Below are 27,206 nucleotides of genomic sequence, written 5' to 3' on the forward strand. Positions count from 1 at the left end.
TTTATGCTCATGCGCTCACTTGTCTATACTTTGAAATATTCATTTTAATCCTCTCACTTTATATCATGTATTGAATACATAAACAGAGACAATGTGAACTAACATCAGAAATATCTTGAACCTCCTTTAACCTAAGGCTATCCACAAATACCACAAGTAGACTACTCAAAGATAGCATGGGTGTGTAAGACAGACCTTCTCTTAAATTGGTCCCACCATACAATAAACACTTTGGTTACATGCCAAGAGCCTTAAAAGAGTGTTAAAAGTATCAATTCACCTTGGCAACGGGATTCTACTTCTGCAAATGATCCAAAGGAAATAGTATCATTTTGTACTATTTAATACTATGTTCATTTAAACACAGTTCCATTGTTCACAATACCAAAACAGTGATATGTGATATGCAGCTTTATAAAATGGTATACAATCATAGTGGTTAATACAGAAAAGCAATTTATAAACATGTTGATATACATGATCCTCGAGTCCGACTCATAGTGACCCTTTCTTAGGTTTCCAAGGCTGTTGATACGGAAGTAGACTGATGATATGGAAATAGATCACCCAACCTTCCTTCTGAGGAGTGGCTGGTGGATTTGAACCACCAGCCTTCTGGTTAGCACTCAAATGCCTTAGGTACTATGCCACCAGAGCTCCCATTATTCTTAAGGTTGTATATTATAGAAACATGTATTATTATAGAATAATAAGAGTAATGTGAACAACAATTGTGTTTGGATGATAGGTTACTGGGCAATTTTTGTTTCTAACCTTTTACAGATTTGTAATTATTTTGATAAATATGTATCGTTTTACAAAATAATGGAAGTTAATATTTTAGAAAGATGGGAAAGCAATTCAACAACTTAAAAGTGGTTTATATCTAATTATTGGGTTATGGACAATAAAAATGATCCTATATTTTGCATAGTTTCTATATTTTCTTCCATAAGTCTATATTATTTTGTAATCAGCTAACATGAATATTTAGATGTTTTTCTTCATCAAACCAATTCTTTATCTACTGCATTGTTACTTCAAAAAAAAGAAAATCAATTGCTGTGGTTTGGCTTTTATATTAAGATCCTGACTCGACGGCACATAACAACAACAACAACAACAAGTATATGTTAAGGGAGCTCTGGAAGCATAGTACCTAAGACATTTGACTGCTAACCAGAAGGCTGGTGGTTCAAATCCACCAGCCACTCCTCAGAAGGAAGGTTGGGCAATCTACTTCCGTAGTGATACTGCCTCAGAAACCCAAGGAGGGGTTGCTATGAGTCTGCTCTGACTCCACGGAAGTGGGTTTAGCTTGGTTTAGTATACATTAAACCCTCTCCTGAATCACTGTCTTAATGGCATTATCCTTCTTTTCTATGTGCATAGAAACATATGCATTTCAAGTCAACTAAATGACACTGTCCAAGTTGAAGACTTGTTTTTTTCCCCTTCTAAAGGAGAAGATTGAATAGTTATGATCTAGAAGAAAGACAGAGAAATAAAGAAAATGTGAAATTGGCAAAAGAAAAAGAAATCACACGCAATGAAGCAATGGGATAGTATATTTTCTTTTCCTGAATGTCATTGTTTCTGAACTGTATCTAGCTCAGTACTGGCAACAACAAAGAGGCATACACATCAGATGGAACTACTTTGCTTATGAAACACTCATATTTATGGAAGTTTGTCTACAAATTGAGAATTTCCACAAAATGGAAAATAATGTATACAATAGAAATAGCAGTTCTTGAAAACGATCTGTGGAGCTCTTACCTGAAATGTCTGTGAAATAGGGTGCACTTATCAAGAGAAAACTTCAAATATATGCCTAGGTTCTTAAAGTGATAAGAATATTTCAAATTTTCTCTCATATGTATCAATAAATCAATAAAACAATGGTTATTTAAGGATCCTTTTGGGACAATTTTATAGCTCTTATAGGAGCTTTGGTGGCATAGTGCCTAAGGCATTTGACTGCTAACCAGAAGGCTGGCGGTTCATACCCACCAGTCACTCCTCAGAAGGAAGATTGGGCAATGTACTTCCATAGTGATACTGCCTCGGAAATCCAAGGAGGGGTCACTATGAGTTAGATCCAACTCGACGGCAGTGAGTATAGTTTCACGCTACAGTGGTATCTTTTAAGTAAACCTACAGATCAACACTTAACCCACAAAAATGGTATTTGTTCCAGTATATTTCATCATTCACACTTCTACAGCTATCTGGACAGAGGGTACAACACTTTGCATGTTGAATTCATTCCTTTCACTTCCAATACTTAACTGATGATTAACAATCTTTTGTTCATCTTCAGGGTATACATTTCTTGAATGTTTTCTAATCTCAGATCTTTCTTTCCAGTGGCAATGAACTAACTACAAAGATAGTTGAACATTTAGTGTACTTTGGTTTCTTTAGGTTCTCCGTCCTTCCACATCAATACTGCATGAATATTAACAACAGTGGCATTTATGTATACAATGGCTTACAGTCTCATTCCCTAAAAAAAACAATGTATTATAGAACATAATCCAATAACTTCATATAAAATGGATGTGAGTTAGCATATTACATTTAACATAGCAATAGTTTTAATAATTAAAAAAAGTGTTAAGCAATATGGATATAATGGAGATAAGCAGGCTTAACAAAAGTTCCTGTTTTCAAAATACAAATCATCTTAAGTCTTTTCAGCTCTGCAGCTTACTAAGTATGTGACTTTTTGTAATTTACTTAACCTCTATAAGGAGCTCTGGTGGAGTAGTGGCTAAGGCATTTGACCACTAGCCAGGAGGCTGGTGGTTCAAACCCACTAGCCATTCCTCAGAAGGAAGACTGGGCAATCTACTTCCATAGAGATATAACCTCAGAGCCCAAGGAGGGGTCACTATTAGTCGTAATTGACTCAAAGGCAGTGAGTTTGGATTTTGGTTTTAACCTCTCTAAGGGAATAGTGTTTTCTGTTTGTTTGTAAAAAATGGAAAGTAACAGCACTTACTTTAAAGTGGTTGGGAGGATTACATTGAGATACAAGATAATGAAAGTAAAATACTAACCCCAGTAGCAGTCACTTAGTAAGGCACTCAATAACTACTAGCTATTTTTATTACCCCACCACTGGTCTGTCAGTTTGTTTTACCGTGGTGATTTACATGTTGCTGTGAGGCTGGAGGCTATGCCACAGGTATTTCAAATACCAGCAGGGTCACCCATGGTGGACAGATTTCATCAGAGCTTCCAGACTAAGACAAACTCAGACAAAGGAATGGGCCATCCACTTCTTAAAGAATTGGCCAGTGATAACCTTATGAATAGCAGTGAAACACTGTCTGAAACAAAACCCAAACTCACTTCTGTCGAGTTAATTTCCATTCATAGCAACCCCTCCTTTGGTTTCCAAGACAGTTATCTCTATGGAAGTGGATTGCCTAGTCTTCCTTCCAAGGAGTGGCTGGTGGGTTTGAATCACCAGTCTTCTGGTGAGCAGACAAATGCATTACATCACCACATTACTGGAAAACTATATGAATAGACCTGAAACATTGTCTGATATAGTGCCAGAAGATGAGCCCCTCAGGTCAGCAGGCACTCAAAATACGACTGGGGAAAAGCTGCCTCCTCAGAGTAGAGTTGACCTTAATGATGTGGATGGAATAAAGCTTTAGGGACCTCCATTTGCTGGTGGTGGCACAACTCAAAATGGAAGAAACAGCTGCAAACATCCACTAATAATAGGAACATGGAAGGTATGAGGTATGAATATAGGAAGTTGTCAAAAATGAAATGAAACTCATAAGCATCCTAGGCATTAGTGAGCTAAAATGGACTGCTTTGGGCCATTTTTAATCAGACAACTAAGCTGGGAATGACAAATTGAAGAGGAATAGCATGGCATTCATTGTCACAAAGAATGTTTCAAGATCTATCCTGAAGAGCAACACTTCAGTGATACGATGATATCCATACGCCTACAAGGAAGACCAGTTAATACTTCTATTATTCAAATTTACACACCAACCACCAAAGCCAAAGATAAGGAAATTGAAGATTTTTACCAACTTCTGCAGTCTGAAATTGACCAAACATACAATAAAATGTGTTGATTATCACTGGATTGGAATGCAAAAGTTGGAAATAAAGAAGAATCACCGGTAGTTGGAAAATAAGGCCTTGGTGATAGAAATAATGCTAGAGATCGCCTGATAGAATTTTGCAAGACCAATGACTTATTCATTGAAAATACCTTTTTTCAACAACACAATGATAGCTATACACATAGGTTTTGCCAAATAGAGTACACAGGGATCAGATTGACTACATCTGTGGAAAGAGGCAATAGAGAAGCTCAGTATCTTCAGTCAAAACAAGGCCGGGAGATGACTGTGGAACAGCTCATCAGTTGCTCATAGGCAAGTTCAAGTTGAAGCTGAAGGCAATTAAAACAAGTCCATGAGAGCCAATATACGACCTTGATTAAATCCCTCCTTAATTTAGAGACCATCTAAAGAATAGCTTTGATGCACTGAACTCCAATGACTGAAAATCAGAGGAACTGTGGGATGACATCAAGAATATCATGCATGAAGAAATCAAAAGGTCATTAAAAAAACAGGAAAGGAAGTAAAGACCAAAACAGATATACGAATAGACTCTGAAACTTGTCCTCGAATGGAGAGTAGCTAAAGAAAAGGAAGAAACGACAAGATAAAAGAGCTGAACAGATTTCAAACAGTAGCTCGAGAAGACAAAGTCAATTATTAAATGAAATGTGCAAAGATCTGGAGATGGAAAACAAAAAGGGAAGAAAATGCTCAGCATTCCTCAAGCTGAAAGAACTGAAGAAAAAAATTCCAGCCTCAAGTTGCAAAACTGAAAGATTCTACGGGCAAAATATTGAATGATGCAGGAAACATCAAAAGAAGATGGAAGGAATACACAGAGTCACTGTACCAAAAAGGACTGGTTGATGCTCATCCATTTCAGGAGGTGGCATATGACCAAGAACCAATGGTATTGAAGGAAAAAGTCGAAGTTGCACTGAAGGAATTGGCAAAGAACAAGGCTCCAGGAATTGATGTAATACCCGTAGAGATGTTTCAACAAACGGATGCCCCACTGGAAGCACTCACTTGTCTATGCCAAGAGATTTGGAAGACAGCTACCTGGCCAACTGACTGGAAGAGATCCATATTTGTACCCATTCCTAAGAAAGGTGATCCCACAGAATATGGAAACTACTGAAAAATATCATTAATGTCACATGCAAGTAAAATCTTACTGAAGATAATTCAAAGACAGTAGCAGCAGCATATTGACAGAGAACTTGCAAAAATGCAAGCTGGATTCAGAAGAGGACATGGAATGAGATATCATGGCTGATGTCAGATGAATCTTGGCTCAAAGCAAAGAATACAAGAAAGATGTTTACTTGTGTTTTATTGACTATGCAAAAGCATTCGATTGTGTGGATCATAACAAATTGTGGATAACATTGAGAAGAATGGGAATTCCAGAACACTTAATTGTGCTCATGACGAACCTGTACATAGACCAAGAGGCTGTTGTTAGAATAGAACAAGGGGATACTGCATGGCTTAAAATCAGGAAATTATTGCATCAGGATTGTATCCTTTCACCATACTTATTCAATCTGTATGTTGACCAAATAATCTGAAAAGCTGGACAATATGAAGAAGAATATGGCATCAGGATTGGAGGAAGACTCATTAACAACTTATGATATGCACATGACATAACTTTGCTTGCTGAAAGTGATGACCTGAAGCACTTACCGATGAAGATTAAAGACTTCAGTCTGTAGTATGGATTATATCTTAACATAAAGAAAACAAAAATCCTCACAATTGGACCAATAAGCAGCATCACAATAAATGGAGAAAAGATATAAGTTGTTAGTTAAACATTTCATATTACTTGGTTCAACAATCAATACCAAAAGAAGCAGCAGTCAAGACATCAGATAACATATTGCATTGGTCAAATCTGCTGCAAAGACCTCTTTTAAATGCTGAAGAGCAAGGGTGTCTCCTTGAAGCTAAGGTGCACCTAACCCAAGCCATGGTATTTTCAATTGCCTCATATGCATGTGAAAGCTGGACAATAAACAAGGAAGACTGAAGAAAAGTTGATGCTTTTGAGTTGTGGTGTTGGTGAAGAATGCTGAAAGTACCCTAGATTGCTAAAAGAACAAACAAATCTGTCCTTGAAGAAATGCATCCAGAATGCTCCTTGGAAGCAAGAATGGCCAGACTTCATCTCACTTAGTTTGGTCATGCTGTCAGAAGGAATCTTTCCCTGATACTTGGTAAAGTGGAGGGTTAGCGAAAAAGGGGACAGCCCTCAACAAGTTCGATTTACAAAGTGGCTGCAACGCTGGGCTAAGGTATAGCAAGGATTGTGAGGCTGGCATAGGACAAGGCAGTGTTTCGTTCTGTGTACATAGGGTCACTATGAGTCGGAGCTGACTCGACTACACCTAACAACAACAACATTTTTATTACCATTGCTCATATATTTCTTAGTAGACAAAATCTAAAGGTACACCAGTGAACCTGGAACCAAAAATTTTCTTACTGCTAACCTTAATTAGGATAGATCCAATCTCTGCCATAACACTCAGATAATGGTTTGATTTTCAAATGAGGTATGGACAATTTTCTTAAAGGAATGTTTTCTTTGGAAACTGTTGAACGTGATTGTCATTTCTTGGGATGAAAGGTATTTTGCTTATCTCTTATTAGTGTTGTGTAGAAAAGTATCAAATTTGAGCCTACATATAAACACAGTGTTTCAATTTCTGAGAAGGTCCAGAGGGATCAGTGCACTTTACATGATACAGAACTACCAAATATTTCTTGTATGTGCAAAGAAATGCTTCATTTTCCTATTTTGAAGGCCAAAGGAGTGAGAAGCAGAGGCTGAAGACAGGGACTCAGAACCTTGTGAAATCTAGAAGGTCTGAGATGTTGCAAAAGTCAGGTTGTCAAATAAAATGTATTATTTCCTTCTCTTGGTAAATTCCAATTTAATGTTGGAAGATTTGCACTGAGCACTGTAACATAACATGGAAGTACACAAATTCTATAGAAACCAAACACATTTAATAAATACACTATAACTTCTTTTTCTGTTCTATGTCCCCATTACTCTTTCCATATTAGCCAGAGTAATATGCTAATGACCACTTCCAAATGAGAAATCTTTAGTGTAGCAAGACATAAGAACTGTGTCAAGAAGGCCACCTACACCTTTGACAGAAACAGGCTTTCTACTTTCAAGTTTTCCCTGAAACCATTTACAAGATGAAGGTGCTAAAATAGCATCAGTCCTATAAATGCATCTAGAACCATGAAGGGAGCTCACAGGCCCTGAGCTGAATTCCGCTACCTCCAGCATGCAGAGCTGCAGGTTGAGGGAACCAAGTCTCAGCAAGATGTCTCCCTCCAGAACTCATGCATTCTGGACAGTAGTATATATTGACCTCTCTCAAACAGTCCCAAACGGTATAACCCAGTTTATATACTTAAGCTGACACACACATATGGTCTGAATCACAATTATTTTGCCTCTTCAAATAAACTATAACTTTCTGGTAAGATGTTCTATAGCCAATACTTCTTTTGTTCAAAGCACAGAATTAAAGACTTGAAAAAAATATTTGTGCTTGCTTTATTTATGATACAGTTTTAGAACATGGTACTGGGTTATACCTTATTTCTAACTATGACAAGAGAACTTTTAATCCAGTGTCTTCTGTGATTCTAGAGTTTCGGTGATGTCCTAATTAATGGTTTTACCACTCATCTTAATATTAAAGTTGTTTAGTTTGATTACCTGTTTATTTCTAAAAACAATTAATTGCAGATTAGGATTCTTGGAAGTGGGTCACAGATTACCAATGGAAAAATAGTGCTAGTTTTTCCTCTTGGCTTTGGTAATTATTTGAGAGCCCCGATTCTATTAATGGTAATCCTGCCTTCCCTAACCTTAAGGAAGTGTGTAATCAATCATGGCTGAATAGCAGAACAGTGGATTTGGGTTTTGGTCCTCCAGGAAATGTTTAACCAAGCAACATGAACCTCAGTTTTCTCTCCTATAAAATGGTCTTGTTTTACCTATTTTAGAAAGTTGTGAGCAAAATAAATAATTTTAAGAAAGCATAATTAATTACTCGGTGGAAAAGCTGTTTTTTTTTAAAAAATGTTGCATTTAGAATACAACTGTTACAGAGGATATGTGTATGCTTTGAGAGCAAAATTAAATGGGAAACTGTACATTCAAAAATTAAAATCCCAAAAATAATTTAAAAGGGGTAAAGGAAAATGTGATGGATTTAATTGTGTCCCTCGAAAACACATTTTGGGATCCTAATCCTTAGTGCCCTGGGATTTCTCTGTTATGTTAATGAGGCCATATTAGTGTAGGGTATGTCCTAAATCTAATCCCTCTAATTTATAAAAAGAGCAGATGGATTAGATACAGATGGAGGAACATATTGGCAAAGATAGATGTCACAGGAGGATCACCAAGGACTAAGGAAGGCCCAGGGCTACCAACAAGACAGGAATCAATAGAGCTGAGACTCTCATTTGGAATTTTAGCCTCCAAAACTGTGAGAAAACACATTTCTGTTTCTTATAGTCATGCACTTGTGGTAAATGTGATACAGTAGTACTAGCTAACCAAGACAGAACACAATAACATTATTTTTCCCCCACACAGTATACTTCTGAGATTTACCTATCTCACCTACATGCTCTGAGGTATCTGAGAACAACAACATGGAGAAAATATAATATTTGAGAAAAATAACATGGAGTTTGAGCAACGTTAACAAATAAATCTTACTTTGAGCTTGAATATTGATTAAAGAACTCGGTGTCTGTTTAGCAAATAAAGCTGCCCGGTTTTCCTGAGAGTAATGTGATCCTTAGTTGGGTTCTGATCATTGGCTTCTAGTCAGATAATTTTCAACTCGATTCCTAAATAAAGTGTAGAGTAAATTTACCATGTTTAGAAATGAGAGGATGTCAACCACTCATAGATTTCCAAGAGGCACTTAAATAAATTGATGTTTGGTCTTCTTCAGAGGCTTATTAAACCAGCATCTTTATCAGCATGCTGCTCGATTTATTCGAGGTGCCACTCATATTCCTAACCAAAGGAAAAGAAATAAGACAAATGTGGGAGGAAAAGCACAGCTTTTTTTTTTTTTTAATAAATGTACTTTATCACTTGCAGAGAGTGAAGCGCCTAAGGGTCAAAAAAAGATTATTCCTACTTCAAACAGCCCCTTCAGAAAATTAAGCAGAGTGTACATTCACTGACCCTGATGCACTGCAACCACTCCTCCTTCAGTCTGCCCACTGAGAAGGTGGCAGGTCCCACAGTCTTGCTTCTCGGGCTGTAATTACTCATCATTTCAGAGGTTCTTCACAAAATCAGCTGGGCTCCACTGCTTTCCCACACTTTTTTTTTTTTTTTAAGTGTTGCCTGGATTGCTTCTGACTCAAGGTAACCCCATGTGTTACAGAGCAGAAGAACTGCTCACAGGGTTTTCTTGGGTGTAATCTTCAGTGGATGTAACTAGATCACTAGGCCTTTCTTCCAAGGTACCACTGGGTGAGTTGGTTGCACCAACCTTTAGTTTAGTAACCAAGGTCAAATCATTTGTGCCACCCCGGGACTTCTAAAAGAAACCAAACTTGTTACTTTAGAGTCTATCCCAACTTATAGTGACCCTACTAGAGAAAGAAAAACTGCCCCATAGGGTTTCCAAGGCTATACTTTTTATGGAAACAGACTGCCAAATCCTTCTCCCACTGGGCAGCTGGTTGGTTCAAACCACTGACCTTTTGATTAGGAGGCTAATCTTAACCATTGTGTCACCAGAGCTCTTTCAGGGACCTCTAGAAACTTTATTTAGTACTAGAACAAGCTTCGTGGTTTGGCGATTTACCAAATAGCCAGTTTAATTAACCATCTTTTCTGGATAAAAACCAATTTCTGCAGTCCCTGTGGAGGAGCACTGGTGGTGCTGTGGTTACAGCATCGGGCTACTAACCAAAAGGTCGGCAGTTTGAACCCACCAGCCACCACGGGAGGAAGATAAGGCAGTCTGCTTCTGCAGAGATTTACAGCCTTGGAAATGCTATGGAGCAGTTCAATTTTGTCCTATAGGGTCGCAATGAGAGGGAATCAACTTGATGCCAGTGAGTGGTTTGAATAGTCCCTACCCACCATTCATCGTTCCAGACAAATTCCCAGTTTCACTCTTGTTAGGAATAACAAGGTATATCCTTGGGAAGTTGACTTTTAAGGTGCAGGCTCAAACCAATGCCTCTAGACCATTATTCTGATTTTTCAGTTTCTAGGGCCTGAAACTGCTTTCTTTGCTCTGTAGTCAAGAGTGAGTAGGGGATTTGAGGCAATGGCAGTGGGTGGATACAAAAGACAAAGAAAAAGATATTTAAGAGATGACAACCTTTCAACATGAAAATTATCTGTAACTAGTTAAACAGTTGCTCTGACATATGCAAATGTATGCAGATCCACATGGGGCTCCTCTATTACCTGTGGATGGTCTTGGCCCTTTAAAAACATTAGTGCAAGGGGATGGTTTCCAGCCTCTGAAGGTTCCATCCTAAGTGTGTATCCTTGCTTTGGGATAGATATAAGGAAAAGGAGGTGAAAAAGACAAAAACAAAAACAAAAAAGTCTAATGAAAGAATAATGAGCTGCTTTGTGTTAAACACATTTGAAAAAAATGAGCAAAAGAAAAAATGGAAAGCAGAAAAAGAGCCAAATAGGAGGACAAAATTTCACATATAAAAACAGATGTATATATTTGTAAACAGTATATATGTTTGTAGTGTTTTAAATATTTTTATAAAATCATTGTTCAGATTTTTTAACACCAGTTTTAAATGCCACAAGGTAACATTATAGGGAATAGATACATTATAAATATCAGTTGTAGTACCAAAATAACAGATCATTTTACCCCTTCAACCTAGATTTCCAAGGAGCTCATTTGGTATCATCACCTAGTCTAGCATCTCTGACCACTAAGACCCAGTTAAGGTGTATTGGGAAGTTGCAGATCACATAAACACTCACCTGGTCTTACCCTGGTTAGCTCTGAGAATCAGTAAAGCTGTGGAGCTAGAGGACAAGGTGACTTTCCTTTATTAAGTTTCTAAAACGCATCAGTTCACTCGAGTAATGTCACCATCTTAGAATGTCTCCCAATGAACATGATTTTTATTTTCCACTCCCCCTTTCCTTGACAATATCTGGAACCCTCAGCACATGCCTTGGTGAAGGCAATGCTCAGCCAAGTATTACTACCCCTGGAAATTCCCTCTTGAATAGATCCTACTAGTTCATGCCAGATGAAGCTTTCTAAAGCATTATGTCATTTGTATCAAGCCTCATATTCCAAAGCTCCAAGGTCCCCCTCATTCTTATGTTGCCTTCCACTAGCACTGACACAAACCTTCCATACCATGTCATCTTCTCTAAATTTGTCTCCAGGCAGTCTAACAGTTGTAAAGACCCCTGGGTTTGAGGTCAGATGAACAGGATTAGAATTCCGATTTCATCTCTTACCAGTGTGACTGTGGGCAAATCCCTTACCCTCACTAAGTAAGCTTCCTCTTGAATAAGATTGGGAACATGATAAAAAACAAAACAAAACAAACTGTCTTTGTTAGGTTTCTGTGAAAATTAAATGCAACACTCTCAGCAAAATGTCCAGGTCTTCATATATGCTCAAGACATGTAGAGATTATGATCATATATTTGTTTATATCCAGTGCCCCAGCAGGCAACATTCTCCCTCCTTGGTATATGTTCAGGTTTTGTTGTTGTTGTTAAGTGCCTTCAAGTCGGACCCGACTCATAGCGACCCCTCCTTGGGTTTCCAAGGCAGTATCACTACGGAAGTAGATTGCCCAACCTTCCTTCCGAGGAGTGGCTGGTGGGTTTGAACCGCCAGCCTTCTGGTTAGCAGTCAAGGCACTATGCTACCAGAGCTCCCTGTTCAGGTTTTAGCCTCCTTCAAAGACCTCCTTAATGTCCATGTCAGCCTTGAAGCTGATAGCTCCCCTCAATCTTTTTTGTATTTTCTGCCAGATATTTGATAGCACATGCCTTCAATCACACAGCCATTCCCTAAGCTGTTATTATGTCTCTATTATGGGTCCACAAACAATTGCACTGAATTTTCAGGTTTGATCATGACTGAGATTCTGAAGTCATTCTATCAGTCTCTATCAACACAGTATAAAGCCTATGATGACAAGAATCTTACACTGTAGTTTCTGTGTCACCACAAGGGTTGAGTTCTAGATAATGAAGGTAGGGTTGTTGGTAAGTTACAGTTGCTGGAATTACACTTCTAATGTTTGAGAAGTTTTGGCTGCATAAGCTGTGGGTCTTCAAGGACATGTCATTTTTTTTTCAAAAGGTCATGCAAAAATTTCCCAGGAAACTTCAATGTACTAACATGAAATATCTAGTAAATTTCCTTCAACTATCTTTCCATTTGACTTACTGTTTCTCACTGCACTTGTGAACAAAGCATGAAGCCATAGATTTGGACAATAAGGTTACCTGTAGCAGTAATTTGTCAATAACACAATGAATAGCTTTATTTTCTACACTAAAGAAAAAAAGAGGGAAATGAAGTAAAGCAAGGCTTAAATTTAATGGACACCTCCAGTATTAAATCTTGTAGCAATAAAAAACAAAAACAAACAAACAAACAAACAAAAAACTCACTGCTGTTCAGTCAGCTCCAACTCATAGCAACCCCTCCTTGGGCTTCCCAGGTGGTATCTCTATGGAAGCAGATTGCCCAATCTTCCTTCTGAGGAGTGTCTGCTGGGTTTGAACCTCCAGCCTTCTAGTTAGCAGTCAAATGCCTTAGGCAATATGCCACCAGAGCTCCTTGTAGCAATAATAAACCAAAAACCAAACTTACTGCTGTGGAGTCAGATCTGACTCATAGCGACCCCTCCTTGGGTTACTGAGCCAGTATCACCACGGAAGTAGATTGGCCAACCTTCCTTCCGAGGAGTGGCTCGTGGGTTTGAACTGCAGACTTCTGGTTAGCAGTCACATGCCTTAGGCGCTATGCCACCAGAGCTTCCTGTACCAATAATAAGCACAGTAAATCTAGTAAGAACTATCAAATTGCAGGACGGTTCTGGTATTTACTGATGCCAATAATCTCAAAAAAAACCTCCTTCAATCAACATTTCTGGTTAGATTTAAACAAAAGGGAGGAGTTGAAAAGAGTTGGATCTCTCAGCTAATCCAGGGAATCATTATGATGACTTTATTTAAGATGTTCTAGATGTGTTTGCTTAAAGAGAGTCATATTATTTAAGAATTTTTTTTTTTTTTTGCATTAAGCACACGGCTCTCAATCCCAGCCATGCTAATCATTGCTTCCCTATGAGTCCAAAAATTAACTCTAGTATGTGCTTCATTTTCTTCCTCTTTTGTAAAATGAGGCTGTAAGTATTTATGTTGTAAATTTGTCTTGGTGAATAAAAGAAATAATATACATGATACACTAAGTTACGTATGCAGCACAATGAATAAATAGTAATTTATGGAGCCACGTGGCACAGTGGACACTAACCAAAAGGTCAGTGGGGAAAACCTGGCAGCAGCTCCTCAGGAGAAAGATGCACCAGTCAGCTTTCCTAAAGATTTATAGCCTTGGGAACCCTAGAGACAGTTCTCCTCTGCCCCACAGGGTCATTATGATTGGAATCGATTCTATGGTGGTAGAATTGTTTTTTTTGTTGTTGTTGTTGTTTTTTTGTAATGGTATTATAGGAGTTCTGGTAGCATTGGCACTTGACTGTTAACCAGAAGTCTGGTGGTTCAAACCCATCAGCACTCCTTAGAAGGAAAGTTGGGCAATCTACTTCCGTAGTGATACTGCCTTGGAAACCCAAGGAGGGGTCGCTATGAGTCAGCACGTAACAACAACAACAACAATGGTATTATAAGTAAGATATGGTATCTTTTAACTAATAGAGAAGTATGTCATGAGACAAATTCCTTCAGTCATGGATTATATCTGACTATATTAGAGAAAAGTACCAGATGTGAGTACAACACATACACACAGTGTGTTGTTACGATCTACATATTTTGCACATCACAAAATATTTTGTAGGAGCTCTGGTAGCATAGTGCCTAAGGCACTTGACTGCTAACCAGAAGGCTGACGGTTCAAACCCACCAGCCACTCTTCAGAAGGAAGGTTGGGCAATCTACTTCCACAGTGATACTGTCTCGGCAACCCAAGGAGGGGTCACTATGAATCGGGGCCGACTCAACGGCACATGACAACAACAACAACAAATATTTTGTACATGCAGAACATAACCATGTCAAATCACATTCTATAATTACTTGAACTGTCTATCATCTAGAAAAGCAGTGATTCTCAGGAAAAAGAAAAACCCAACCAATATAGAGCTGATATGGTTACTGTTATTTTTATATACATGCCAGAGAAGAACCTGATAGGCCAATGCAGTTTCACTGAAAAAGAACAATTAAATATCCTTATAAAGAGTACTTTTGCTCCCTCTGTCCTTTAGTTCATTTTTTTTTTGTATTCTCTATGCACATTTCTCTGCATTGCTGCTTTTCTCCCAAGCTAAAGTGTTCATGTATTTGCATTAGGGAAGTATAGAACTGTATGCTATAAAAGTAATTTCCAAAACATAAACTTAACAAGGACCCAACTGAGCAATTCCCATCTCAGAGTCCCACCTTTAAATAACTGAAAATATTTTCATTTGATAACGCTTCTAAACAAAGATGCTTCTCATGGCTATCACATGTCCACTGCTTCCAACTTCAACTCCGACAATCATGGCAACAGACTTTAAAGTCAAACAGATAACACTGCAGAAAACAGCATTTCTCCTTTGCCAAAACTGCCAACAATAATTCAGGTGCTGACAATTTGGATTTCTCATTATCTGAAACAAACACGTTATTCATTTCCTTTTTGTCCTAAAAGTTATCAATCATTCCCTCAAGAGCTACTCAAATAGGAAATGTTCAAAAAATGTGACTAGAATGGACTAGGATAACTTGACAGCTGTGGCGTGAATATATTGTTAAGCTCAATTCTTCAAGAACTGCCTTGAGAGTCCATGCCAGGTAGCCATTTGCTATTTTGTTTATGTATGATTTGACTCACGGCCTGGGGGCTACAGTGTGGTTAGTGTGGTGTGTAAGAGCAAGGAACTAGGCAGAGACTGAGACCTGGCAATTCTATAGCAACAGTGCCTTATAGAGGTGTTCTCTGCCCACACTCACTTTCTACTCTTCATTAGGCACAAACATGTGGTCCTATTTTAAAAATATCTGGGGTGGGGGGACCCTGGTGCTTTTCTGGAAGTGATGAAGTCTAGTATATGATGTCTTTTGGCCAGAGAATAAAAGTTTTAAAGGAGAAATTATAGCTCCTAGTTTATTTAGCAACTTGGGAGAATCACAGGGTTTAGGCATTACTGACAATTAGAACTTTCTACAATGACAGTAATGTTGTGTACCATATGAACACTTGAAACTTGGCAAGTACAACTGTTGTTGTTGTTATGTGCCGTCGAGTCGGACCCGACTCATAGGATGCCTCCTTGGGTTTCTGAGGCGGTATCACTACAGAAGTAGATTGCCCCATCTTCCTTCCGGAGTGGCTGGTGAGTTTGAACCACTAGCCCTCTGGTTAGCAGTCAAGTGCCTTAGGCACCACACTACTCAGCAACTGAATTTAAAGCTTTAATTCTATTTATATTTAATGAACTTAAATTAATATTTAAATAGTCATCAGTGGGTAGTGACTACCATCTTGGACAAGGTAGGTTTAGAGCCATCAGTTAAAGTTTACCAAGAGTCTTTATTCATTACTCAATTTTTTCCAAAACTATCTTAGAAGAAAACAGGTCTCTAAAATAGGTAGTAATATTCATGACTATGGGGGTGCCATAAATCAAAGTGAATTAGAAATAAATCCACTTTCCCTAACAATCAAAAGTGTTTCTAATTTAACCTACTTGATCTATGGGCTTTTCCATGTTTTTTTTTTTTTTTTTTTTTGCTTAGTATAGAGTTATAAACAAAAAAGAGAGGGAAAAATTCTTTAAAAAGAGATAGTCATTTGGTTATCTATTTTGCAATCAGAGTGCCCCTACACTGTGCTAACTGAAAACCCCAAGAAAAAATAGAATGGTGAAATGGGGGGTGGGGAGCAGTGGTGGGGAGAGAAGAGGACTTTTGATGGAAAGCAAAGATGTAAAGAATTGAAGGACAGTGACCTCTAATTCCTACAACAGTTCAAAACAGGAGGCACAAGTGACAACAAGCAGACAAACTGGAAAGACGATAAATTTTAAAATATATTTTCCCAGCACATTAGAATGTAACCGCAGGATCCAGTACTACTGAAGCTTCGAGGGTCCTTAAACATTATCTACTTAAAACTGTCCGGCAGATGAATAAGTGATTTGAAGATCAGAGAAGTGAAGTGCTCAGTGTCCCAGAGATAACAGTCCTGAGAGTTGGGTCCCAGGTCTCCTGGTTTGTTCGCTGGCCACTAGGGCCTTCACTCCTCTCTGCTAAGCACAGACTGGGCCTTGAGTAGAGAAAGAGCCTCACTCAGCTCCATCCCCACTTGTCCCAGCCTCTGGTGAACAGAGAATAGAGTGTCTCAACTATACTGTTCTGCTTCACAGGAAAGCTCCCTTTGCTAACATCGGATTCCTAAAGACCATGCAATTTACCAAGCAGAGTGGGGAAAAGGAAGTTATAATATACAGATGTGCTTGTTTTACATTGAGAAGGTGTTTGAATGTAACATGCATTTTGCTCTAAAATGGGCTTACGCTGTACTCAAAAGATTCATGAGTTCAAGAGAGAAAGCGCATAGACTTCAGAGCAAAGGACCACTCATTCTGTCTTTTGGTGATTCGGTGGGCAATGAAAACACATTAAGATAAAAACAAACAATAGTTTTATGGGAAAAAGAAAAATCTACCAGTTTCCTTTGAGAGCTAGAACTTAGATGTCATCTACCTCAATCATTTTACAGGTGAACTGAAATCCAAGATTAAATTACTTTCTCCAAGGCACACAGCTAGTAAGAGGGACTGGGTTTTAGAATCAGAATTTCTGTCTCCAGGTTCAAAGCTTTTTTACTCTACAAATGACAGTAAGATAGATGTCTAAAACCAGAAAAGGAGACAAAAATGACACTTGTCCTGCATATGTCACAGTAAAAAAAAAAAAAAAAAAAAAAGTCTGATATTGTTCATTTGTATTATACTTTGACATAGAATTTCTCATAGTTTTGTAAGTCACTACATGGAGTTCCAGTGGAAAAAAGAAAACATGTTTCAGGAACTACGTAAAAGGTTAGAGACTAAGTCTACTTTGTTGTCTGAATTTTATAAACTTTCCCAGTCCTCAAATAATCTTCTACAGATAAATGCCACATGACTGCTGATAAAAGCAAGAGATAAAGAACACGGCACATTTTAAATGTCATGTACTTTGAATTTTATACTGTGCTCTTATAAATGAATCCAGAGGAGAAAAAGAAAATGCTAAATAAATTCAAGAATGAAGCTTACATTCTGGTGCTGCTGGTCTTGTTGATGATAACAGATTTCCCTGTTTGATCCACGTTGTGATCCAGGCCAAAGTAAGCTGCCACCCGATGGACAAGCATCCTCTGATAGGACGACATCTGAGGGAACTTTTTATAATGATTACTGGAACACAGTGCAAGAAAACGTGCAATCAGCATTTCAGTTGCTTTCCTGTGTTAGGTTTTACAGGTACACACAAAAACCATTTCTCTTTCATTCCAACCAGTAAACCTTTTTCATCTCTTTGGCATCACTTCATGTCCTCATTTCCAGACGAATTTTCTACTTATTATAGAGTTATTGATTAAGCTACAATAAGTATCATTGTTTCATAGTTGCATATTTCTTTTGCCAAAGAGAACTTAATATCTGTTTGACAGCATTTTATTCTAGTTGATGAAACCTTATTAACGTAGCCAGGCACAGGACAAATGATGTGACATAATACGTGATAGCAGATGCCTATCTGGAGATGTGTCATTACACTGTTCGGACTGCAAGCAGCACAATTATTTCCAGGCATAACTGACTGCAGCCAGCTGGAGCCCATTAAAAAACTATAATAAAAACGAAAAGGGTCGCTTCTTGCTACAGCTACTCTATGCTAATCAGTGGCCTCCTGTTTATAGCCATTTTGTCAGGAATTTAACAAGCAAGAGCTCACATGGTCCAAGTAACAATTCCCACCAGCATATAACTCTTAACTCCAATAGCATTGCCATTGAACAAACCAGGAAACAAATTGAATGATGCTTTATCTATCTGTAAATAGATAATTAAATCCAATACCAAGCTAAAACACATGGTATAAATTAACCAGCATTGCAATTGAACATACTTGTTGTCACCAATGAAATCAATAATTTCCTGCTCCATTTTCAAGAGTATCATCCTGTCCCTGAAAAATAAATATTATAATAAAAAGGTTTTTTTTTATGAACTTTCCATTTCCAAGGCCTAAACAGTTCATTTAGATGCACGTGGCCTGTGGCTGCAGATCTTTATCTAACTCTTCTCTGGAATGTGCCAACCATTTACATATTATTTCATTGTACTTAAGTTTTTTTTTTTTCCTCTCATTTGTTAAGCACTGAAAACTATTGGACATTTCTGTTATGACATGCAAGGTACTCTATACAGCATATCAGATAAATAGTATTTTTCAAAGGAACAAGAGCCTGGAACAAGGCAAGGCCCTACTTGACTGCAGATGGACATCTAACCACATTGAAACATAATTGGTTCATTTAACATCAATAACTCTTAGACTCTGAGTTTTCCCTTGGTAGATTATCTTCTGGTGACCAGGAACACAGAACTGGTATGCTACAGTTTATTCATTGGGATAGCTTACCAGCAATTAAGACTATCTATAAACAGTAAACATGCAAACTATTAAGAAAAAAGAAAAAGAAAATACAGGAGCTAGTGTAAGACATGAGGAAGGTACCAACATTTTACAACTGTCTTCCTAGAAACATCTGGATTAACAACTTTGATTCTAATATTCTATCTGATCTTTCTAAAGATAAGAGGCTTATTTAAGAAGTTACCTGGAGTTATTCTTTAATGTGTTAATCAGAAATTCGTGTAAATCTATGCCTGTAGAATCCGTATATTCTTGGCTGCAATCTGAAATAAATAGCAGTATGAAGTTGTCAGGAATGATGGTGGGGAGGTGAGGTGGGGGAGGTTTTCCACCCTTTCTTGCTCCACTCCTGCTGAGGTAAATTTTAGGTGAAGCTATTGGTATGAAACATGCAAGTGTCAAACTAGCAACCTGGCAGTGTGACATCAGAATGAAAATGAGACTCAAGGATTGAGAACAACCATGAGACTGTGAGGGTGGGAAGGGCCAACTGCCAGAGGCCAGGAAGTGGGCACAGTCATGGTGGGGGTGAAGAGGGCTGGGTGGAGTCATATAGCATGTGTTCATTCTGTTCTGTAAATCAGCACGGGTACACCCTTCACATGACAGGTACTCCCAGCCCACATAGAGCGCTCTCACAAGTAACCCTTTTTCAAAACTGAGAAGGCAGGGAAAATGAACATCAATTCTGTCATAAGAATATGTAAATATTAATCAGAATAAAACACAGGAGGGCACTAAATATTGTCAGGTCTCCCAAATCTCCTTCTGCTGCTGGCTGAAGCTTAATTTCTAAAACTCTTTTAAGAATCTGCATCTCCTTCGTCTTGGATATGCCCTGGATTGTAGATACACATTGGCAGAGACAACCGTGACAAGCACATGTACCGCGACAGAGAATAATCTCTGTCGTTGTCATTCCTCAACTGATCAAGCGACCTAGCCTTCCCAGTTATTAAAACAAAGAAATAATAAACCTACCGCAGCCTGTTTACTCATATGCATCTCTTTCGTCATTCTTCATTTCAACTTTATTTTTTTTTGAGTTTTATACATTTATATTTATGGCACCAACTAAAATCTGAATGAATTTTTAGTTTAGGGCTTTCCTGGCAGACTTTTTATTGAAGTAGATGTGTATTTTTTTTTTTTTTTTCCCAGAGAACTTATGAGACAGTATGGGGCGCAGAGACCAGATTCATCGTCCTAGACAAAATGTTAATCATGCATCCCACTGACAGCTACAAGTGTGCTCTGGGGGTCTCACCACTTTTCTACTGAGAGTTGCTCATCCTTTTTTTTTTTTGTCTTTTAAGATAAGCATGAGAGTTAAGATATAAAACTGAATGTCATTACTGTTCATCCATCAAGTTATTTGAACCAATAAACCTGAATTAAAAACAGATTTATAGTCACTCCGTTGTGTGCTTTGTCATGGGAAATAGGAGATCCAAATGTAAATCCAAAGAAATACGTGATTCTAACCTCCCCTCCCCCCAAAAAAAACCACTCTGTCTACACAAAGAATGACACCATGAATGGAAAGGGAATCAAGTCCACATTTTCTGCACATACACATACCTACACATACAGAATCATATGTGACACATCTGGTGGGAGGTGAATATTCCTCTTGAAATGGAGAAGGTATTCTAAAACTAACTATGTGCCCAAATTGAGTAAATTAAGGAAACATTTCCACATTCACCTTTTGATAACATTCTGATCTTGGGTTTTTCAGAGGTTTTATCTTTGTTTTTATCCTTTTCTTTTTCTCTCTCAGAGTCATCTTTCCTAGATTTATCATCCTCTTGCAGGCTGGGGAAACTGGAAAGCTGTAAATGAATTGATTCCTGTTGGGGAAAAAATATAATAATTTAGGGCCAGATTTAATCATCTCTGCTTGGTTTTCATTTTCCATTGAGGTTATTAAGTATAGGAAAATGAAAGCCAGGTGCAGTTTTGTTTTGTTTTGTTTTGCTTTGTTCTCTTAAATGGTAAAAAATTAAACCTGTCAGAAAAATAATTGCCCTTTAAGAAGAATTCAGCTTTAGAAGTCAATGGGAGGTCAGGCGAATCATCTAGCACTAAAACTCTGCCTCATGAATATTGACATGAAGCAAGTTAAATGCTGGTAGATCACAACTCTTACTTTCTCTACAGGTTTATTTTTAAACATTAGGAAAAATTCCTTTTCAGTAAGCTTGCATCACAGGCACTGTAATGTCTCAAGAAAAAAAAAAAAAAAAGGCTTCTGTGATTCTTTTCTGTAATTCCTTATAAGGAGGAATTAGCACACAAACACAGACAGACAGATATTATGAATCATAACTACAGATAGAACAGACATAAATAAAGACCCTAATAGTCAATTTACAATACAAAGTCGATTTTAGAACTGTATCAACAATGATTTCTACTACCACAAAAATATAAACTATATAATTACAGGAAACTAGATATGGATTACTGTTATAATTGTTTAAAAATCTCATTAATAAATAATTATGATATATAATCACAATAAACACTGCCTTTTAGAAAAGGTAGAAAGTATTATATTTGCCATCAATGAAATGTAAGTATTTAATATTATTTTCATTTTTGTATCAGTCAATCCTTTCCAGTGCCATGTCAGATTGATCATTTAAAGTACTGGGGCTGTATCCCCATTTTTTTTTCTTGCACTCAAAACAGATAATTTTTTATTAACTAAAATATATCAGTCATTTGGTTGATAGTATGTTCACTGTCCTGAAGAAGAATGAGCCAAATCATGTTTTGGGTTTTTTAAATTTTTTGAAAAATCCATGCTATTATTAAAACTGTGACAAATGAGCCAATCCCATCCATTCTTATATAAGAGGTTACTTGATAGGAAAGCTTTCTTTCACCAGTGACATTAAAATTTATGATGTAGGAAAAAATATATTCCCAATGACTAATAGTGTCTCTCACCAAAAACTAAGCTAAAGCCTCCCTCTATATTGACTAAACTGATGCCTGTACCTTCTCCAATTATAGTCAGTATGGGGTTCTTAGTGGTTCTTCTTAAACTTGGCCAATCTAGTAAGCATAAATCACAGCCAAGTGTCTTCTTAAGGAGGGGCTCTGTTGTGTTACTGCTGGCTGGAATAAAAAGTTACTGAGGTTGGAAAGGTACAGAATACAAAGGGTGAAATAAAACACACTCTCGTGCTAAATATTTATCTGAGCTAGTTTTCCTGACTTCCACATGTTTATCTTTGTGATAGACATACACAAAGTTGATACAAGTGAGTGTAATTTGGTTATAGGGTCTCTTATCACGTGATCTGGGACAGAAAAGTCTTATCTTGCAATGGTTCAGGAAGGTTCTAGGATTATATGACTTGCTAGAACAGTTCTGGCTCAGAAGACATGGTGGGGAGTAGGGTGGGGAAGAGTCAATTTGATGGTTGATAAGGAGGGGAAACTGAGGGTACTCAAGCCATGAAAGTGGTCTCATTGCTTCTTCAAAACTGATTGAACCACCCAGCCTCTGTGAGTTTAAATCTAAAATCAAAGAGGCTTGGACATATATTACAAATGCAAAAGCAGAATCTAAAGACCATCATCTACAAGAACGTACAAACTGATGCTATGTGTTGACAGATATGATGCTCAGAAAAATACCTGTCTTTTCTAGACATAAATATTGCCTCATGATATTGAAAGAACACACAAAAGTGCTATAGAGTTGGTAAAAAACAATCTGTTCTTTTTTAATATTTTTATTGATATGCTCAATAATAAAATACAAGTGTTAATAAATACATTGGTACAGGATAAGTTTATATCCAACAATAAAAGAAAGATTCAAGTTGCAGTTATACACTGATAGGTAAATAGTATAACATTAGAAAAGCAAAACTCCTTTAACTTAAGGACAGACTGAACCATCAGGTCTGGGTCTGAGATCAAGTAATACAGGTAGCAAGAGTTTTTCCCACACAGGAAAAGGAAGGCAGTTCTCCAAATACTGTGAATATACAAACATTGGGGAAGCAGTACAATCCATATACTGTATACTTCTGCCAGTGTTCTCTGGGATTCAGTTCCCCACATTTTGTAAATGCCGGTGGTACCTAATGAAGGCAATGCACATAAGCACAAAGGTCTGCTCCTTTATTTTCTGAGAAAGTAGCATGGCCTCCTGCTTAGACGTGTGTCCGGATATTTTCTATCAGCCCCCTACTCCCACCATCCCTCAGCCAGTCCAAAGAGGAGCGGGCAGGCTCTAATTCTCCCCTACAAAACTAGTCTTAGTTTCTGAGCTTGGAGCCAGCAGGAACAAAGCACCGTTTGCATCTGATTTCTCTGCACCAACTGTACGGAGAAACTAGACTTAAGTCCAGGACGGGCACTATGACACAGACAGCCTCTTAAAAAAATTTTCCTCCTGGTACCTTGTGAAATGGGACACAAAGCAGATTAAGTCTATAAAGGCTGTCCTCCCCTGCCTGGCATTAGGGGTGGGGGCAACAGGGGCATTACTTCTCCCAGGGTCTGTCAGTCTGCAGAGTTAACATGTATCAGGAGCAGTGCATTACAAGCCATCCATCGACATTTAATAATACAAGATGTGATATTCACATAGTTCCCCTTTTTCAATCTCCATGAAAAATAGAAGCACAAATAAAATGCTGAAGAAAAGCCACACATTTCTCAGAGCCCAGGTGAAATAAAGCTTGTGTTTGAAACATAGTGATGACAACTGAAAGCCTGTCCATGCCATTTCGACATGAGTGGCGTGTTAAGAAAATGAGCCAAGGGGGGGAAAAAAAACCCACACACATTCTTAGGACAAATCTAGAAGGAATTTATTTTTGGTCCTTTTAAAGAAAGTGCTCTCAATGCTCACTAATGCTCTCTGTATCCATGAGGAGAATTTTGAGTATTTCAATTAAAGTAAGAAGAGAAAAGCAAAACAAAACAAAACTCAACTAATGATATCTTAATCAATTTTCCCTCCCCTGGGCTCAGATAAATCATTTTCCTTCTTGCCTTGACTGCTCTTGGCCTCCAATAAAATAAGGGAAATTTCAGCAGCAAGACTTTTTTGTTGTTTTTTATAAAAGCCAATATGATGTCTAAAATGTGAACAAAAAATAAATAGGATGTGAAGTTTCCCATTTTTCCATGGATGTGTTTTGTTAAAATTTGAGTTTTTAGAATCTAATAATCTTGCTTTAAAGGAGTGAAAATGAGGGTAAGTGTACACAGAGATTTACTAATATTAACTTAAAGCCATCAGTAACTCAGATTCATTTCTGGACAATTTTTGCAGGATTGAGAAACCTCCACCAAAGGCCATAAAAGTATTTTTCCCAAGTTCAATGCACCTTATTTACTTTCTTAAGTTTCATAAAAGCCAAGAGTTGTGTTTCTTATAGGCCAGTGCATCTTGGGGATCTGAGAGGTAAGATATCTCCACTAAGGAGGGAGACGGGATACTTAGGACTATATTTGGTGCAGCCTCATCAAGAGAGAGCCTTTGAGGAAATACCGCACTGTTGTGCTTACTTTTTATGTAAGTTTTAATCTAAATTCTTTTGAATTCCTTTCCATTTGCAGTTTTCAGAGGGTCTGGAAAAAAGCAAACGTAATACTCTGTGACAAACTGTAAAACTATTTTCGAATGTCTCATAAACAGGGGATGAAGCCAGAAAACTAATTCTTGTCTTCAATTACTCTTTTTTTTCTCCCCCAAAATACTGTTTAATACCGTACTAACACACATGCACATAGAAGTGGATTCCGTTCATGCAACTAACGGTAAAGACAGGGGAAGTACCTGATCCTGAAGACTTTCGCCTCCTGCTCTGCCTGAGGACTCCTCACAGACGGCAAGACTGCGAGTCAGTTTACCTTTCCCTGCTCCTGACTGGGAGGGCAAAAGAAAAGGGAAAGAAAAGAAAATAAAGAAACAAATGGAAAACATTCCCAGTCTAACCAAACATCTCCACGTTCACGGTAAATTCTCAAATCAGCTTTTTAAAACTGAGTGCCAAGTCAGCTGCCCAGGGCTGTCTACGCTGGGCCCTGGCATCAGAACTCTGTTGCTGCTGGCAGTGGAGGGGAGGGGAGTGTGAATGGATGCAGTGAAGGGACACAGTCAGCAAACTGCCCATCACATTGAGAATACAGGCATGAGAAATAAATCTCTGCTGTTTCATGAACATGTAAGGAGAAAAAAATGACCAAATAAATACATTTCTACTGAAACTAAGCTTGGAGGGGATTTGAAAAGATGCTTGAAAGGAGGAAGAATCTGTAATAACACCAAGGGTACTACAGAGTCAGAAATCCATTGGTAAGACCAAAACACCAATTCTCAGTTCTATTTAAATGAAATTTGATAAAAGCCTATCATTGCTTTTGTAAAGCACTGTCAAGTTCCAAGTGCAAAAATGGCATCAAATGCATACATTTTCAGCTATGCTGTACCCCAAATGCTCTACATGCAAAGCACAAAGAGCGAGGAAGAAACACGTGCTGGACTGCAACCGCAAGAAAAGTAGACAAGGCTGGAAGTCCAAGACCCACCACACTATCTGTGCACGACCATCTGAACTACTGACAAGCCCTTTAACTCTGATGTGAAATAACCGCTTTGTATCCATGATATCGGGTCTACATAGAATCTCTCAAGAACCCTACCTTGGATTTTCTTCTCTCTTGGTTCTGAGCCGCCAGCCGCCTCTGCACATTAGAAAAGAAAGTAAAACACAAAATAAAACAAACAGTGTACCAACAACCACCAGAGAGAGAGAGAGATGTAAAAGGTGTCAGGAGAGTCGAGAAATCAACAACAGCAAGGAGGCATTATAACCACCAGGGAGAACTCCTTCTTCCCCACCTTCCACAAACTGGAGCATTGACCCTTTAAATCTCTCTCCCTACAGCCACTGTTGGACAGGGGAAAATTCCATCTTGAAAACTTTGGCCATTTTGTGATGATGTGGAATACTTACAGGGTATTGGTAAGCATGGTTTGATCTCTACCAGATCCCTGTCTCATAATCCTGGCATATTTAACCACATTACTTTTTCAGTCTCTGTCAATCCCTCACATTCTTTTTTATTATTATTATTCCTTTCTGATCACTCTCTTTGGCACAAATTCTAGGGTTTAGGATTGCTTGCTAATCAGATTTGAATCTTACAATGTCCATGAAGGTTGACAGAGCTGATGTCTTTGATTTTCCTTAGTATAGTATGAGTTGGGTCTTCAGGTTTCCCATAGAATAGCACATCTGTTTTTAAAAATGAACTGGCCTAAAGACACCATAGGAGAATCCCCCCTTAAATACTTTGACATGGTCTAGAAATCACAACTGGGATGATGTGTGCAAATTCTGACATGAAATACTTTCTTGGGAAATTTTGCATTGCAAAAAAGGCATTTTAGGGCCCAGGTCTGTTAGGGAGGAAAAAAAATTGACCAATAATTGGGAAAGGAGAGGATTTGCTTTAAGGATTTCTTACTCATTTAACTAGTCAAGCTCTTAAAAAAAGGAGGAGGAAAACAGAAAGAACACAATGCAATCTGTAAAGGAAGGAAATGGCATGCAAGGTGTGAGTCTCAGGACTCTTTGGCTCACCTGCAGTTCCAGCTTCTCCTCTTCATCCAGGCTGTCTGCTTTAACCACACCGTTCTCTGGAGTGGCCAGCTCCTGCTCAGTCCCGCCTTGCTCCACTATCGCCTGATTCAGGTCACTTTGCTCAGACATTCTCCCAGACACAAATTAAAATAACAAGGTTGGATGCCCTGGGAAGTCAAGATGCCAAAAAATTAAATTAGTAGTGTGCAATATTTACTAATATCCTCCAACTATTTCATTTCTCCCTTAGTTTCAAACCCAAATGAGCAACTCAGACATCCCTGCCAGTTTTACAGAAAAAGAAGAATCAAATAAGATTAAGTACTTAAGGCACACACAGGATGCAGATGCTGCCACCCATCTACACCCCCTACGCACACACACACACACACATGTCTGAATACACCTTGCCATCAAAATGGGTCAACAAATCTTGCATGGAGATGTGTAACGCTTACACACACACCAATGCCCCTGCCCCACTGCAAAGGGGGA

General features: G+C 38.1%; 1 protein-coding gene across 1 annotated transcript in view; it reads right to left on the reverse strand.

The window, feature by feature from the left end:
• The window catches only part of ARPP21 (cAMP regulated phosphoprotein 21), a 150,443-nt gene extending 123,603 nt beyond the window's left edge, over window positions 1–26,840 (reverse strand). The window contains exons 1-7 of the mRNA XM_042782805.1: window positions 26,712–26,840; window positions 25,768–25,809; window positions 24,902–24,991; window positions 20,795–20,939; window positions 19,271–19,349; window positions 18,556–18,615; window positions 17,700–17,840 (exon numbers count right to left, since the gene is read on the reverse strand). Coding sequence (XP_042638739.1) covers window positions 17,700–17,840; window positions 18,556–18,615; window positions 19,271–19,349; window positions 20,795–20,939; window positions 24,902–24,991; window positions 25,768–25,809; window positions 26,712–26,840 — 686 coding nt within the window. The remainder of the gene's footprint in view (window positions 1–17,699; window positions 17,841–18,555; window positions 18,616–19,270; window positions 19,350–20,794; window positions 20,940–24,901; window positions 24,992–25,767; window positions 25,810–26,711) is intronic.
• Window positions 26,841–27,206: the final 366 nt, after the last annotated feature.

This window comes from Orycteropus afer, unplaced genomic scaffold, assembly GCF_000298275.1.
Source record: "Orycteropus afer afer isolate SDZICR_OR568_19922 unplaced genomic scaffold, OryAfe1.0 scaffold00473, whole genome shotgun sequence".
NCBI lineage: Eukaryota > Metazoa > Chordata > Mammalia > Tubulidentata > Orycteropodidae > Orycteropus > Orycteropus afer.